The sequence below is a fragment of the Polistes canadensis genome, unplaced genomic scaffold (assembly GCF_001313835.1).
Source record: "Polistes canadensis isolate GaletaPanama2010 unplaced genomic scaffold, ASM131383v1 scaffold_4, whole genome shotgun sequence".
Classification (NCBI taxonomy): domain Eukaryota; kingdom Metazoa; phylum Arthropoda; class Insecta; order Hymenoptera; family Vespidae; genus Polistes; species Polistes canadensis.
In genome coordinates this window covers 736,144-752,852 of record NW_014569551.1, presented here as the reverse complement: position 1 = coordinate 752,852, position 16,709 = coordinate 736,144, and the positions used below count along the sequence as shown (strand labels likewise).

Below are 16,709 nucleotides of genomic sequence, written 5' to 3'. Positions count from 1 at the left end.
ATATATATATATATTGTATATAATGTATATACAATTTATAACTAACGCGCGTGAGTAGAATTTATTTGCATGCGTACTCGAGAAATATTTCAAAGGATTATTCAAGGAACTAGTGAGAGACGTTTACGATTATTTTCGAGCCCGAGATAATCGTCTCCCCCTTCTATTTATTTTTTTTTCTTTCCTTGGTTGGTGGCGTGCATAGTAGCCGATCTCTTAAAAGAGATGAACGAGTAGACGAGACAGAAAAGGGAAAGAATAAGTGAGCTCGACCTCGACCGTTCCGCCTTCTCTTCATTTCAACCCTTCTTTTATTACTTCTCCTTTCTCTTTCTTTCCTCGAACGATTTGAATAAGCTTCCCGTAAGCCTGAAGCTCTTGGTCTCGCGTGTACGCTCGCGCGCCAGTTGAAAAGCCGCGCGATGTTTGCCGAATGCCACTTCGTATGCCGGGGACGTTTCTAAGTTTTTCGAGAATGTACGTATTTTTGTACTTGCATGAAAGTAACCGTTTGCCAAGGAGATAGAAGAGAGGGGAAAAGAGATGATGGTAGGACGGGAGGAAAAACATCGTCGCTATTTTTTTCTGTTCTTTTTACATTGCTCTAAGTTCCTTTGAAATTTTTGTAGTACGGTAAAATTCTTCAAAAACTATAATAGAAATTTCGATCTCGTCATTGTTCAACGTATAATATATATAATTTTATCATGATTGAAATTTTTCTTCATTTTCTTATAAAACATATTTAGAATTACGAAAGCTCGTTCACTTTTATTATTATGAATTTTCATATTTGCTATTCATTTTTGTTTCGTTGCATTTTAAATAAATAATATCGGGGATTATTTCGACGAGGCAAATCGAATTGGTTTTTTTTACTTTTTTCTTTTTTTTTTTTTGTTTTACAATCGTTCGAAACGTGAATAATTTCTTGTTTAATTTTTTCGCTATAAAAAATTTATTCCGAGATAATATCGTTAATAATATAATAAAATTAATAATATTCGTAAAGCGAGTGCACACGATGTGTTTTGTTCACAAATATTCGAACGTTTTTATTAACGACAAAAAATCGCTTTTTTATATACTGTTATACACAGGTAGGGAAATAAATATTGGATTTGAAAGGATTTTTCGGTATCGATTCAATGCACGTATTATTTTTCATTTGAAATTTAACGATATCATCGTATAATTTTTCCTTCCTTCTAATTTTCCCCGTTAATCTTGTAACTTTTTCCTCTCACTTTCTTTTGCTTCTCGAGTCATGTATTTCTAACCTTTGCATTTGATTATTCTTTCCTCTTTATAAATTTTCTTTTTCCTCTCCACCTACCTTTTCTTTCTCCGGAGACGGACTTATCCTTGTTAAATTTTTACGGTCACTAGTCAGGTACGCGAGTCATAGTTTGAGGACAGACAACGGGCAATGATGTTGAGAGAGGGAGGGGTGTTATAGAGAAGGTAGCAGTGAAATTCGCTATAGAATCTTCTTAAATTTATGAACCTGTACCTTGATATTCTTTTATACGCTTTCAAAAATACGGTTAATCGAATATTTTGACTGTATCAATAATCCGGTTATTCTTCTTTTTCTTCTTCTTCTATTCAACGGCTTGCATTTTCTTTTTTCTTGTTTTCTCTTTTTATTTTGTTCCCTTCCTTCCATTTTTATTTCATTATTCGAACCACCTAACTCGTTCTGATCGATTTCCAAAAAAAAATCCTCGCATTAGCCGCTCTGACTTCTATTGACCCTAAAAGTATGTTGGTCGAGAAATTTTATCGTAGAACAATCTCCGATATACGTTTCGGTTTTTCAATTCTATTATTTACTTTTAGATTTATGAACTCATAAAAATTGTCTCGATATTATCTGTCAATAGATACGTATACAAAATTAAAATACTTTTGTCTTTTATTTCTATTTATCTATTACTGAAACTCGTAATTTGTTTTTAATCGTTTAACTATCAAGAGAATATCTTAACCAGTAAAGAGATTAGGAAATTGTTTAATTTGATTAAAATATAAAATTATTAGGACGGAGGATTTTTGCTAAATTTATGAATCATAAAATGAACAATTGATGATTATAATTTATTTTCAATCGGATCGAACAAAATAAATAATTTATTTATGATTATTATCAGATCATCTTTATGCCAATTACATTAGTCTTTCTCGGTTAACAGAAAATTATAAAAGAGAATGACTTATTAATCGAACGGTTAGAATTCATTGTATGAACAATCCGTATATTCTTTTTTTCTTTTTACGAGATATGTCAATTTGCCACGATGCTGGTAAGTCAATAAGTCAAACGGATAGACATTTTAATTATAACGACCTCGGAAATCGGAAGGTATACGGAAACATAGGTAATACCTGTGATCCTAGCTAATTTTCGATCTGTCTCCTTACGTTTTACTTCATCGTATCTTTCCTTTCCCCTTCTCTCCTTCACTTTGATCCTTAGACGTTCTTATAGATTTTTTTTTGTCCCTTTTTTTTCTTTCTCATTGAACTACCTCCACTAATCTTTCTTATTTATTTGCCCTCCTTTTTTATTCACGATTTTAGTTTCCTTTACTTTCGTAAAATTGGTGGTCGCAACAATAAAAAGCTTCAACACTAATCGATAAAATTGAAAAAAAAGCATATCGATGATTGTAAATAATTGTGAATGAGAGTAATATACGGGATATATTTTTTTTTATTTTTATTCTTTTTTTTCTGGGGAATTAATAGTTCCCCATGAACGAGCAAGCTTAAAAGTTACGATAAAGCCAATGAGCAGTCGTCGAGGTATTTAAGCCTAAGTGGTCTAATTCTCACCGACCGAATGGCTGTCCTTGGACTCCTTAGTGCCTCGTTTACAGCTCCAGGAGGATACGAATGCTGGGAGTAAAACTGTCTGGTGTGAGTCTTTATTGGTTTTACTTACCTGTTAAGAACTTAGAGAGAAATTTCTAAACGATTCTAATGTGTCGTCCCATTAACATCGGTTTTTAAGTATCGTTTAGTTTTGTTTTTTTTTTTCTTTCAACGATATTTCCGATATAGAATCTAATCGAAAAATTATTCTTTCGTAAATACAAAATTAAAATACAATTTCATTTTTATTTGTTAGTTATCGAAACAAGTGGACAAGTGACTTTTGATTTTAATATAAGAATGAAATATATTTTGTTGTTGTCCTAGGTTACGGTCAAGCGTGAACGTTAGTATTCATTCGGATCTTTGGTGGGATAAGGAGCAACGAACATTTTTCTAGAAAAATATTATCCAAAGCTATACGTCTTCGGATAATGTAAAGAGGAGAGAAAGAGAGAAAGAGAACCGAGGGTCCGTAAGAATAATGCGAACGTTTCCAGAAGTCGACGACGACAGCCGAGCGGTGAAATGGATTTTCGCGAGTTTTCCATGGGATATAGGTTATGGGTCGAGAAAGAGATGAGGCGAAGATTGGCCATGAAAGAAAAGAAGAGAGTTGAGAAAATGGGGGGATTTCAAAGTGGGGGAGGTTTTAGGAGACTGGCGAAAAAGTAGCCGCGATTCGTATAAAGTGATTTTAAGTGAGAGTCAGCTCACCATTTTTCCACGCGAAAGTTCTTTCCACTGAGATATGGCTGCAAATATTAAAATCTGCTGGCCGGTCCTCTGAATCTCTGGGAACCTTCACGTAACTCACCATTGTCAGTGATTCTCATTCGCTAAATTATACAAATAATGGTTTTTTTATATTCATCATACACTAACTTAAAATTCGCAAAATTATCAATCATTTGTTTTATCCTCGTTGTTTTTTTTGGATAAGCTAACAGATACAGTTATTTCTCATTTTTTTTTTTAAATCAAATATTAATTCTACTTTAATAAGTTTGATAATAGTTTTGCGAGAACCACTGGAAGGTCAGACCGACGGATAAGTGTTCCGAAGTTAAAAAGTGGTGGTGGTGGTGGCTATGGTGGTGGTGGCTATGGTGGTGGAAGAACGATAGGAAGAATGGCGAGGTAGTTTTCCCAGTAAGAAACTTGTTAGGTCAGACGTATTAGCGAAATCGAAGATATATCGCTGCTTACGTAGGTGTGGATTCGAACTAGTGCGAAGCAGCCGATCGTAATGTCCGCCACTTAAGGAGCTACCGCGAGAACTCGTGTCTAATCTAAACTCTTCGAAGAAAGGAAATGCAACCTCGTGTTACTCGTAATAACTATTCTAGTCGGTTAATTGCCAAGTTAAATTATTACTTTCTCGCACGTTTCTTCCTTTAAAGAATATGATCGTAGGTAGATAAAAAATGTTCTATTTAAGTTATTATTATAAGATCGTAGGTTTAAATTAGAAATAAATGAGAATTAACGAAGTGGCGTTAAAAAAGAGAAAACGTTAAAGGGAAACGTAAGAACTCATCGTCACGTACGATAAAATCCACCCTTAGGTGCTACTTACTGGAGAAAACGTGGTACAAATATTTCATAGAAAAAGAAGAAAAAAAAATAGAAAATAGGTGGGGAAAAGCGAGAGTGGTGGATAGAAACGAGGAGTAGAAGAAGAAGAAGAAGAAGAGAGATGTCTCGTCGACGGTATTTTTAGTGAAATATTCGCCTGCAATAGAACGAGGAGGAAAATTTGGTATACTTATTGAGTTATGTACTCGCTCCCCACGTTCCTACGGTATATCGAGTGAATTTATGTGTCTGCAGTCAGATCGACGAATAAGAAGACATCTTTGGTAGGTGTGCACCGATGGTGATGCCAGTGGTGACGATGGCGGTGGCGATGTCAATGATGGTGATGCTGTTGGCGGTTGTGGGATGTGGCCTCGAGGAGAGATGGTTACGTGTAGAAGATAGAAGAGCCGATTTCTATGCCAATATTTGCGAAACATTACGGTTCGGCATATATCCACTAGAAGAACATGGGACGAATTCTATCTCGTCGTCTGGAAGATCGTTGAATTTTCTTCCGATTATTTGTTGGAATACCTTTTTGAAAATCCGTACGAGCCAAAAAGATAAAATAAGAATGTTTTTGATAAAAAAGATATGTTTTTTTTTTTCTTTTCGTATCGTTGCTCTATACGAACTAGAAATATTATTAAATATCGCGAATCAAATGTATTGTTACAAATCTTTCTGAAAAGGTATTACGGTTTAACGTGAAAAATACACATGACGGAGGAAATAAGACCGATCGATAACATTTTTATACGTTTAAATAATCGAATAAATATCATGAACAATAATTCTAGCAATATTATCTATCTCGAGTTCTCATCTAAATAATGATTTTTCTTATTAATTTATACTTCGTATTCGCGCGAATGACTATTTCTCGAATATATTTTGATATATAAATAAGGTTTTTCAATAAACTGGAGAGGTCGAGCGAATAAAACGCTGAGGTTTTCCCTAAGGTGAAATATTGAAAATTTAATAAACAATTTTAGTGATAGATAAACGGTGCGAAAGCAAACGTTATATTAAGGTGAGCTGAGAAAGGTAGAAATTTCGTAATAACGAATATATGAAGTACACGTAGTGAGTGGCGGTTCTGGGAATGAAATGGTCGATCGAATAATCAATCAATCAATCAATCAATCGATTAATCGACCGATCCATCGATCGATAGAAAGATCGATCATTTTCGTTCTTAATGTAAGCCGTTTAGTTCGTCGATGCGGCACTCTAATATACTCGATTGAACTCATAGGATTGCTGCTCGATTTCATTTTTCTGCAAATTACGGCTCACGACGCGACGTTTTAGAAATTCGTATTTCTTTTTAGTCGATAAGCCCGTTAATTCTTGGCCGTTATGGCCGAGCACGGCATCCGATGGTGCATCGAACGATGCCGTTCGTTAATTCGTCGGACATTTATTTAACCACACGCTCTTCCTTCCTTCGATATCCCACTAATTACGATCGTATTCGAGAGCGTAACGATCGTACGGTTACCGTTAGAGGCCACGCCAAATGGAGTTTGTACGCTTTACTTCGGACCAAACAGGTGGTAATTCTCTCCCAGAGTCTCACGGGTTTCTTGTCGGAGCTGCGAACTAACGCGATTACCCCGCTCGTTTTTGGTTACCCGTTCTTCTTTCTCTCTCTCTCTCTCTTTCTCATCGTTACTGGCCGAGAAACATTAAAGTCACTCGTCGTACCTTCAAAACTTGACCGAATCTAATCTAATCGCGATCTAATTATACTTTCTTTTATTATAATGTTCGGAAGAAGTTTGAGAGAATATCGAGGAAAGTTATTCAAGATCTTCCACTTGGTAATTCTGGAATAATCTACTCGCATGTGTTTAAGTTAGGATTCTAGATAGTTTATCACACCGCGGTTGACAACGGTTGTTCCTTCCGTAGGAGATAGCTAGCTCGGGTTACGAGATCGCTTCTACAACTGCACGTATATTTCGGTAAACCAAAACCAACGTGCCAGTGCTTGGCAACGAAACGTGCATATCGCGAACGCTAGTATTCTCGTTCTAGTCGTAAGCAAATACGGGAAAATGCTGGCTTTTTTTTGTATCGACAGCCGGTACGAATTGCGAATAGCTTGCCTATTCTTTTTTATTCGGTTACGATATTTCTTATTCCCGTACTAGAGAAAGAGAGAGATTCGAAGAAGAGAAAATGTCGTTCGATCTGTCGTTAAAAGAAATTTATAGGTGGAGTGAAAAATTCGATACTCCGGTTCTCGTTTCTGCTCATCTTTTTCTTTTTTTTTTTTTTTTTTTCTTTTTTTTCCTCTTCGATACATTCGATTTAACGCTGACGGTGATCGTCGCATTATAGGTTGTTCAAATACGTTCAAAGTGGGGAGGGAGGAGCAGTAGGAGGAGGAGGTATCTAAAGTTGGATTCTCAAGGTAATCGTCGGTCGCGATATAATCTGGCCGAGATTTTCGGCGAACGTGCTCCGGCTTCTAAATCCGCGCGAGATCGTAGTCCGTAGTTACGATTGGCTTCCTCCTAGCAGGCACACTTTTTCTCCTAGATTCCATCGTGCAGAGTGGTGAGAATCTGGTGGGCATACTCGCAAAGACTTCCGAAAATCATGGGTACGCGGGAGCCAGCAGTTCGGATTTATGTTAGCCATAAATTCATGCGATTTCGTGAACCGTTTTTCTGATCTCAGGCCCGGTTTGTCAACCCTCCTACTCCAGTTTCTTTACCTTCTCTACCTTTGGCCGTCCCTTTTTTCCTTCCATCGTTATTCTCATTTCAAGCTTCGGCCTGTTTGTTCTTACGGTCAATTTCGCATTCCCTTTACACTTCCAAAAAATTCTTCCCCTTTTTCCAGTGAAGATTCTCTTAATATATATATGAGGAAAAATATGTTTGAAAAAATTTCATTCAAATTGAAATTACTGTAATGCGTAAAAGCAGAGAAAATGGTTGAAAAGATTTTGCCACTTTTATTTCAGACACAGGAGACGACGATCATCGAAAAATGGAAGGCACTATCAATTATGTCATTGCAAAAAGAGAGAGTAGATAGATTATTAGAAATATTTTATTTATTATAATACTATTTTGCAATTTCTGGAAATAAATGATGTCGAATAAAAATGTATGACACAAATATGAAGATTTCGATTAAAAGGTTATAAGTTATAAGAAGAAGAAGACGAAATTTTATTAAGTATTGATTGATGCTGTAATTGCTGATAGCTCTACTGTTTGCACCAATTATAGATTTAGAAAAGAACGAAAGAGACGATGGAAATAAGGCAAAGATACGCGATTCGATGTCTATGACCTAGCTCGAATGCCTCTAGAACTAATCAGTAGTTCTAAAAACAGATTTAAATAGATGCAATAATAATTTGTTATCCGATAGATTTCTCGGAGAGTCACTTATTTTACTCAGACTTTTTGCTTTTTTAAGATGATATTTTCTTCTTATTGTATCCTTTCCTTCGCCATATTTTTGTCCGTTAATAAAGAAATATGGCTGTATCTATATAGATATTATATATATATCTATATAAAACACACGAAGAGAAGAGAAAAATGAAATAAGATTATTTCAATGCGACCTTGTTTTCGTCTTCTCAAAGGCAACAAACTCCTGCTCGTTCACATTTGCGACGATGTAGAAAATAACCAGACAAAAAAATTCTACCATGACACATTCCAAAAAAGATCGACCATGTCAACATGAAAAACATATCACTTTTCACAAAGGTACGAAACAAGTACATAGTTATTCAGATTTTATTAAGGAAAGTACGTGGTAGAACATTGAGATACGATATGATACGGTGTAATGTGCATATCTGTCTGCGAGAAAAGTGCAGTAAAAAAGTCGGAGATTCTGTCCGGGAAATGGCAAAAGCAAAGAGAGAGAGAGAGAGAGAGAGGAATAAGTAAAATAAAAAAACAAAGGTTAACATAAAAAGTTGTAAAATAAAGGTAAAGGTTAATTAAAAGAATATTTAACATCACAGTTTATTCTGCACGGTTGTTGGATATTCTCCTTTCTCTCCCTGTCTCTTTCTCCCTCTCTCTCTCTCCCCCAACGTCAACAATTCATAATTTTATATAAATAATAATCTATTTTTCAATGACATATCACCGACTAATTTGAATTTATTGTAATTATCGAAATTTTAATCGGTATTTCAATATTATCAAAACGGAAACATCAATTTTGTATTATCATTCGATATTTAATCAAATTAACAAATTAAAACATTTCGAAAATGTTTTCTTTTATAATTGTACAAACTTGACGTTTTCGTCTTCTTCTTTCATCAGTTTACGATTCCTTGCCGACTTTGTTATGGCAGAACAATGCATAAAACGTGCAATAAAAAGAACGAAAGAGAAAGAATGAGAGAAAGAAAGAAGAGTTGTCGAGCGTGAGGTAATGTCGTGCGACAGATTCCGGTTTTCTCGTCGTAGTGCGGTTTCCGCCGTTGTCATATGCGGCTGTTCTTTCGGTAGACAAAAACGTACGCGTTAAAGCCTTCTTGAAAATATCCAAGCTAGTTGTCGCGTTCGTAGCGGCCCAGCTTTATTTTCCCCTTTGAATCTCTCGGAGTAAAGCTCGCGTACTATCCCACATTTACAGTCTAGTCTGTATACTGTATAATAGCTAAGCGTCGGATAGTAGAAAATTTCTCTTTCGTTCTTTCTCCATCGTTGGGCACGTTTTATACGTCGTTCCGATATGCTTCGGAATTGTTAATGCATGGAGAATCGTGTTCGCTTGTAGCAAACTCTCCTCTCCTAGTACAAACTTTTTTCTGACCTTATCTATCTGCAGAGAGATATGCAAGAATTTAACAGACAATTTCAAATTACCCTCTTGTATATGTTTCTTTGATGCAAAACGGAAAAAACTGTTCCGTTACGTCACTTTTTACGAAAGAAAATCTAATTTTCACAAAGAAAAAAAAAAAAGAGGGCAGTAATTAAGACCGGACACAAAAATAAAAATGAAAAAATAATAATGATAATAATCATAATAATAGTAAATAAACAAGAGAACGTAGTATTCTTTGAAGAGATATTATTATTATTAAACTTTAATCTCTCTCGTATAATGCGCTATTACGTATTCCAAAATTTCGTTTTAATGTTACATTTGAAAATCTAAATAAAAGAGATAAGTGTGCGTTCGTGAGCGTCAGATGAGAAGGGTAATAATGGTGTTGCGTGCATATGCGATATGATAATATTGCGACATTGTTAGATATGATACAATATGTAATACGATAATGTAATAATACCTCAACTCTAGCCCTGGGTATTAATGTACTCTGTAAGCAAGTACTTCTAAATGCGCGTGTATTACAATTTTACATGTATTAGATATAATAATTAATCGTCATCGTCATTGTCGTTATTGTATCGTTTTGGTCCTTGTTTTTACTCTTTTATTCTTTTTTCTTTTTTTTAATTTCACCTTTTCTCTTTAACCCCCTTAAGTAATTACGAGTTAAGTAATACGCACGTCTCAATGAGATGAACAAAATTCACGCGATGACCGGAAAACTAATTTTCCACGCTAGTCGTGATATCTACGAAAACTACGATTTCTTCTTTAATAAATCTTATTTGTGTCATATGAATTCAATAATATCATACATTTTCTCATTATCTCAGACTAATTAATTTCAAATGCAAGATATCAACAAATGACCTGTTGCAACCTGATCGATATAAATCTCTTTTATTATTATAATAAATAACAAAATAAACAAGATCTTATTTTCAGATTCGTTATCATATTCTCCAAAGAATGAACGATACAAGTTCGCCGTGGGTTTCCGATTTGATTGTGTTTTATCAAGGTTCGATCGGTCAAGAAGAATAAAGTCAATCTTATTCGAAAGGAAAAAGAAATAGGGAATGAAAGGGAAAAAGCATGGTTCGCAGAAATTGAACGTAATATGGCGGAAAAAGGAAAGAGCGAATAGCAGAAGCGAGTAACGAAAGTACTGGGAGGTTGGTAATAGTGAAGAAGAAAGGGAAAGAGAAAGGGGGTTGGAGGAGGGGGATGGAGAGAGGAGTCTCTGGCAGTGCATCGTTTGCAGAAGGACGGCGGTTAGTCTGGTAAAGTCCACAGGAGCTTGGAGGGACGCAATCCAGGAACTCACGGGAACCAATCTTCTCTGATGAAAATACCTCGATCTCCGTCGGGGGTTCCTAGCGATCCACGGCAGCCAATTTCATTCGTTTCTTTTTTTGGAATACCTCAAGTACGTTTGACTCGGTCGTCCTGCACAAGGGCAGCTGCTTTCTTCGTCAACGTATTCGTTGTCGTTGTCGTTGTCGTATTTCTCTGAGTTGCAGTAATACACATATACACACACGCAGATGCACACAAAAGTCATGAAACGGACAAAGGGAAAAACGGAAAGAGAAAGATTGAGGGAAGGAGAAAGATTCGAGTTAAGAGTTTGAAGGGTGCGTGCACATAGTGTCGAGAGAAAGAAAGATACAAACCGGGTTTTGAGGAGGAAAAGAGGCGGGCAAGAAAGAGAGGAAGAGAAATTCCACGTTAGCCCGAAGGTTCTTCTTGAAATCTGCACTGCGACACTTACGCCGTTTTCAACCTTGCCTCTTTTCACTTTCTCTCTCTCTCTCTCTCTTTCTCTCTTTCTATGGCCTTGCTTCTTCTTTCCATTCCGTCGAGTTTGCTCCCGTCATTTCTATTTCCCTTGCTCTTCTTTGCTTCCGCTCGCTTGCCCTCTCTAGTCGTATGCGCACACTTTCTAACCTCATGCGAATGGGTTAAAGGTGAGGGAAAGTGTGGAGAATTGGCGCGGTAGATGGATTTTGGTATCGAAGGATCGAGAGAGCACGATTTACCAAGTTATATTCCTGCCGCAAGCTATACGCTTCCCGAGATTTGAACCTACTGTTACCGACTGCTTTGAAGACCTTCCATGAAAGTTACACCTCCGTATGTCGTGGACTTTATGATCGACTACCACCACACTACCATCCTATAACTCTTCGAGTAGAACCATCGAAAAAGAAAGAGTATTTGGATTGAAGAGTTATTTCTGAATCCGCTATATATTCAATCGAATATATCAAATATGAGTGCACGATGAAAAATATATATTTTTTATCTTTAAAACGTGAAATTCATGAAATAATTATACGACCGACCAGTTAAAGTTTGAAATAAGGCAGAATTACATTAACAAGGAATTATATAAATTTTCGAGAAGTGAGCACAGTTAAAGTATGAAATTTAAAATGAATCCATTTTGAACCTTTTATACACTATTATAGTAGCTTTCGTGAAAAGTATCAATTTGAACGCTATGTTACTAGAATTACATCTGTAGATATATATCATGATTATGAAAAATATTATATATATTATACCTTTTTTATACTTTTTTCTTATTTGATTCGATGATACATAAAAAATGTATAACGAAATCATAATTTATTCATTTTGAATTCTATTCCCACATAATGTCGTATTGAAAATTGTTATGAACAGAGTTTTTTGTGCCATCCGCGGCCAGGTGCATCGTACCTGGGAGACAGAGTTGCGGATGAGTGCATCGTACTTGAAAGGTTAACGATAATATATATATGCATATGCATTTTGAATTTGTAAAGATACGCAGAATGATATTCTAAGATTATATCCACGATAACGAAGTTTTCCATGTTAATCATACTTGAACGCATTTAAAAAGCATTACGTTTCCTGCTCGTAATGCGTACAATCACATTAGTCTTATACAATACTTAGTTCAGCGTAACTCGAGTATGTACCGGGGTAAATGTGGTAGGAGGATTACACGCGAAAAGCGATTTTGACTGGAGATTAAGTACAAAGAAGGGTTAGGAAAAACGGTGATTCGCGTACGTGCGCTTCATGGCACGAATATATGCTGACGCACAAGAGAAGAAAGTTTGAAGAGAGATAGAGTTGACGAGAAAGAGGGGAATAGAAAGTCAGTCGAGGTTGCACGTCTCCGATTGGCTCATGAATTTTTCAACAGTTACCATTTGTTTGATCAGACTCACCTATTCCCCTCTCCTTGCATGAGAAGTGCACTTTTCGCCATCCTCGGAAGTACAAAGTAGTAGTTGCAGTACATGAGTGATAGTAAGATCATACGAGCGAAGGAAACATACTCTACGGTTTCACACGAGAATACGTGTATGATATATAAGTATCATGATACGTGTAGTGATTTTGACATGAAAACACGCATCCGATATGCATGTTCAGAGAGTAACAGTCTCGTTCTTTTGTCGAACATTTTTTTATGTACTTAAAAATATCTCCCATATTTTTGTTTTCCTGAGTCGAACTAATTGTAACTTCTTTAAATGAAAAAAAAAAAAAAAAAATGCGCAATAGAAGTGAAACTCGTGCTATCACATGTGGAAAATATTCGATTGATTCATATATACAGTGAGTNATAGATTCATTTACAAGTAAAACACTTTGCCGTCGACGAAAAACACGATTATTGGTTTATTATTTTTTTATAAAAAAAAAAAAAAAAAAAAAAAATGCGCAATAGAAGTGAAACTCGTGCTATCACATGTGGAAAATATTCGATTGATTCATATATACAGTGAGTGTCTCTTAAAATCGTACACCGTTACGCTTACTATTGTAATTTTTGCTTGAAAATTATTATTGATTTGTGATTGTGTCCAGTGATCATTGGATAGAAATGTTGAAAGAAATGTATTTTCATATAAACAATCAAATATATTAGTAGAGTCCATTACAGTATTACACATACCTCAAATGATTGTTAATTAATCGAAGGAAACGTATATTGCAGTCCAAAAGCACAGAATATAAATTCGACGTATCGTCATCTTCGAAATCCAACAGTAAACTAATCTATTGTTCTCTAAGAAAGTCGATTAAAATTTTTCTATTGATTGTTGTTTTTATGACTTTCCGAAGATTTTATATGTATAAACTAAGGAATATTCGTAATAAATAGAAGTTAGAGGCTACGGAAAGTAAGGAAAACAACATTGAATAAAAGAACATTCACAGAGGACACCATGTCAGTCTAACAAGGGATTTCGAAGAGGACGGATCGTAGATCATATATTTCGTGCTTTTAGACTACAATATACATTTCCTTTGATTAATTAATAATTATTTAAGGTATGTCGAATATTACTATTGTACTCTATTAATATTTAGGATTATTTAAACCATAATTGTATCTAATAATCTAGAAACGTATCTTATATATATACACACACAAACAAAACTAAACTAAACCTTCCATGATCTCGTTCAACTATCGATCAACTGTAAGGTCTATCTTACTTTCTCTCTCCCTCTCTCTCTCTTTCTTTCCATATTGTTTCATAAAATTTGATCGTTATCGTTTCACTTTAAAAAGATAAAAATGTAGAAAAATAAATGATAGTAATCTTACCGATGACGGTGAGGTTGTAACGGAAACTTCGCGTCTGTCCTTTTCGAAAATCGACTCTACACCTATAAGTCGCCGCATCGTGCCTTTTGATGTCTTCGATCACGAGAACTGCAGGTTTCGGAAAGGCGATTCGAAAATAAGCTCGTGGTCCAAATACTCCCGAATCCGAGGAATGTTGCGCTTTGGTCACTGACTTTTCTTGAGCGTCAATTCTAAAAAAGAAAACAATTTATTCAGTTTATTTTTATGATTGATATTTCTAATCCATATTTAATCAAATCTAACAAACGTATAAAACGAATAAAAATGTAAATAATCGAAAATGTCTTTTGTTCATTTCATTAATTAAATTAGCATAATGTGTTTAATTTAGATAATGGATATTATAAATGCAGAAATTCCGAAATATTTTTGTCTATTGAAATATTTTTAAATTGAAATAATACAATTCAGTATTTATCTATTTTTATATATTATATTTACCGGAATTTTTTTCGAAAAGTTTGCCGAATAGATTCTGTAAACATTAGTAATGATTTAAAACTTGATATTTGGTAGAATAACTTTTTATTCTTTCGCGTCTTACAATGAACTTCTCGATACTCTCTTATGATCGTTAGTTTCTCACCCTTTCAAATTCACTCGTCAATATATTTTTTTCTTTTTTTCCGGCACGCATGTTCAGGCTAGCAACATAATAGACATACACACTTGTATCTAAATGACAATGTATTTATATAATTACATGTAATACATGTATCTAATGACATGTATTAAATACTTGTATTTAAATGAACAAAAGAAGAAGAAGCCACAAAAAAAAAGAAGAAAGAAGAAACAAGAATGAATTGTGTGATAGATCTGTTATAATATAAAAATAATTGTTTAATATAAAAATATATGAGAAATGATGAAATATCGGTTTTTACATTTTCAAAAGGATTACATTTCAAAAGGAAAGAATTTAACAAATCGTGCATTACTTTTTGGATTGATTTTATCGATTAGTTTCCTCTTTAAATCTGTCGTATTCGCTTTTACAATCACGGTGTTCTACTTTTTTAAAGAATTCTAAAAATTCGTGGGACTATTGAGGAAGCTTGACGCATACCGAAAAGTTTTCGCCCAATGAAATTTGAACTCGGACAGTGAATTGGTTTACGAAAATAAAATTGAAATAGAAAAATAAAAAACAATAAAGAAGAATAAAAGAAAAAATACGAATCTATTCTTAGATAGTGATTAATTAGTTAGAATTGAAAAGGTATATGAATATTACCAATACTTTAACAGGGAATATAATTATTTCACAACGATAGAATAATTATCATATTGGTATAGCTAAAGATATATCTCATTGAAAACTCTGGTATACAGAATCTCGTGTACGTGTAAGAGAATAATGTGATGAAATTTTCCGCTTGTTATTTAATATATTTCATGAATACTCCTCTTATTTCCGTCCGATCGATTTTGCAAAAAATCAAACGGGGATAAAAGAATTCCTTCGTTAATTTCAAATCGTTAGGTTCCTATTATCCATACAAGTGAATAAATAAAACGATTTAATATTGAAATTATTTATAATTAATAAGATATTTTTTGTCATCATATAATTTTTTTAGATATATTATGCAAACGTTTGAATTACTACGATTAGCGCGCATTCGTTATGTTACAATTTGGAATATATATTAAACTTAATGAACGTTAATTATATTTTTCTTGTCGAAAATTATGAAAAACCGATGTAAAGTTAAATTTTTTTGTTTAAACAAGATAAATAGATGGCATATTAATAATCTCATCGAACGTTTTTATTCAAACCTGTAAAATAAGTAACGTTCATTAACGTAAACGCGCGTGTCTTTAATTCTAATAAAAGCATAAATATATAACCGAAATTTTGCAGAGATTTATAAAACGCCACGATCAAATTCGCGTACACTTGAATTATTATTCTACAAAATGACGATGTATTCTTAGAACGATGGAAAATAAATTCGATAGTATTTTCTTTTTGAGATATTTAAGAATAATTTTGGCTTGACATCTTTTTTTTTTTTGATCTTATAAAGATATATTTTTCTGGTCACGGATATAATATTGTATATTACATTAGAAGAGACGATTTTTTTTTTTTTAATCAGATCGTCGTTTGGAAAAGTATACGATAAAAATACTTTGATTAGTGGAATGCGTTCGAGTAGAAAAAGTAATGATGGATAGAATGCGACTGGATGCAATAACGAAATGCATATTCCTCGGATCGTCTTTCGCTTGGCGTCATCTCTGTTGCTCTTCTATCCAGCCGGGTGAGTACCCAGGGGGATCTCACGACGTAGCTTTAAATCCACGTCGATGTGGCGCTAGGTAATATGGAATCGATGTCTGTTTTATGAAACGTTTTATCTCACCGTGCAGCCCGCTTTCCAATATTTCGCCCGATTCTCGCTCCCGTCATCCTCTTTACCACGTTATTCCACAACCTCCCCACCTCCTCCTCTTTCTTTTCCCCCTCTTCCTTCTGTTCTCTCCTCTCTCCACTCTCCATATTTTTCTTCTTTCACGAAAATACACGTGATCTTCGGGAATGCAAATAATAACACTATAAGTCGTTGCACTCACTCTCTCTCTCTCTCTCTCTCTCTTTCGTAAGATATATTATTTTTATTGTTGAAGAAAATCTCTCACGTTTTTCTTCCAATGAATAGGTATATCAACAATTTTTTCCTATCGTGATTGAATAGTAAAAAAACGATTAGTTTACACTCGTTCAATTTTAGATTTG

At 34.5% G+C, this 16,709-nt stretch overlaps 1 protein-coding gene across 3 annotated transcripts in view; it reads right to left on the bottom strand.

Moving 5' to 3' along the window:
• LOC106787222 (hemicentin-1) overlaps window positions 1-16,709 on the bottom strand; it is a 300,901-nt gene that overhangs the window by 75,300 nt on the left and 208,892 nt on the right. For all 3 annotated transcript variants that reach the window (XM_014749414.1, XM_014749431.1, XM_014749423.1), the window contains one exon: window positions 13,919-14,130. In XM_014749414.1, the coding sequence (XP_014604900.1) occupies window positions 13,919-14,130 (212 nt within the window). The remainder of the gene's footprint in view (window positions 1-13,918; window positions 14,131-16,709) is intronic.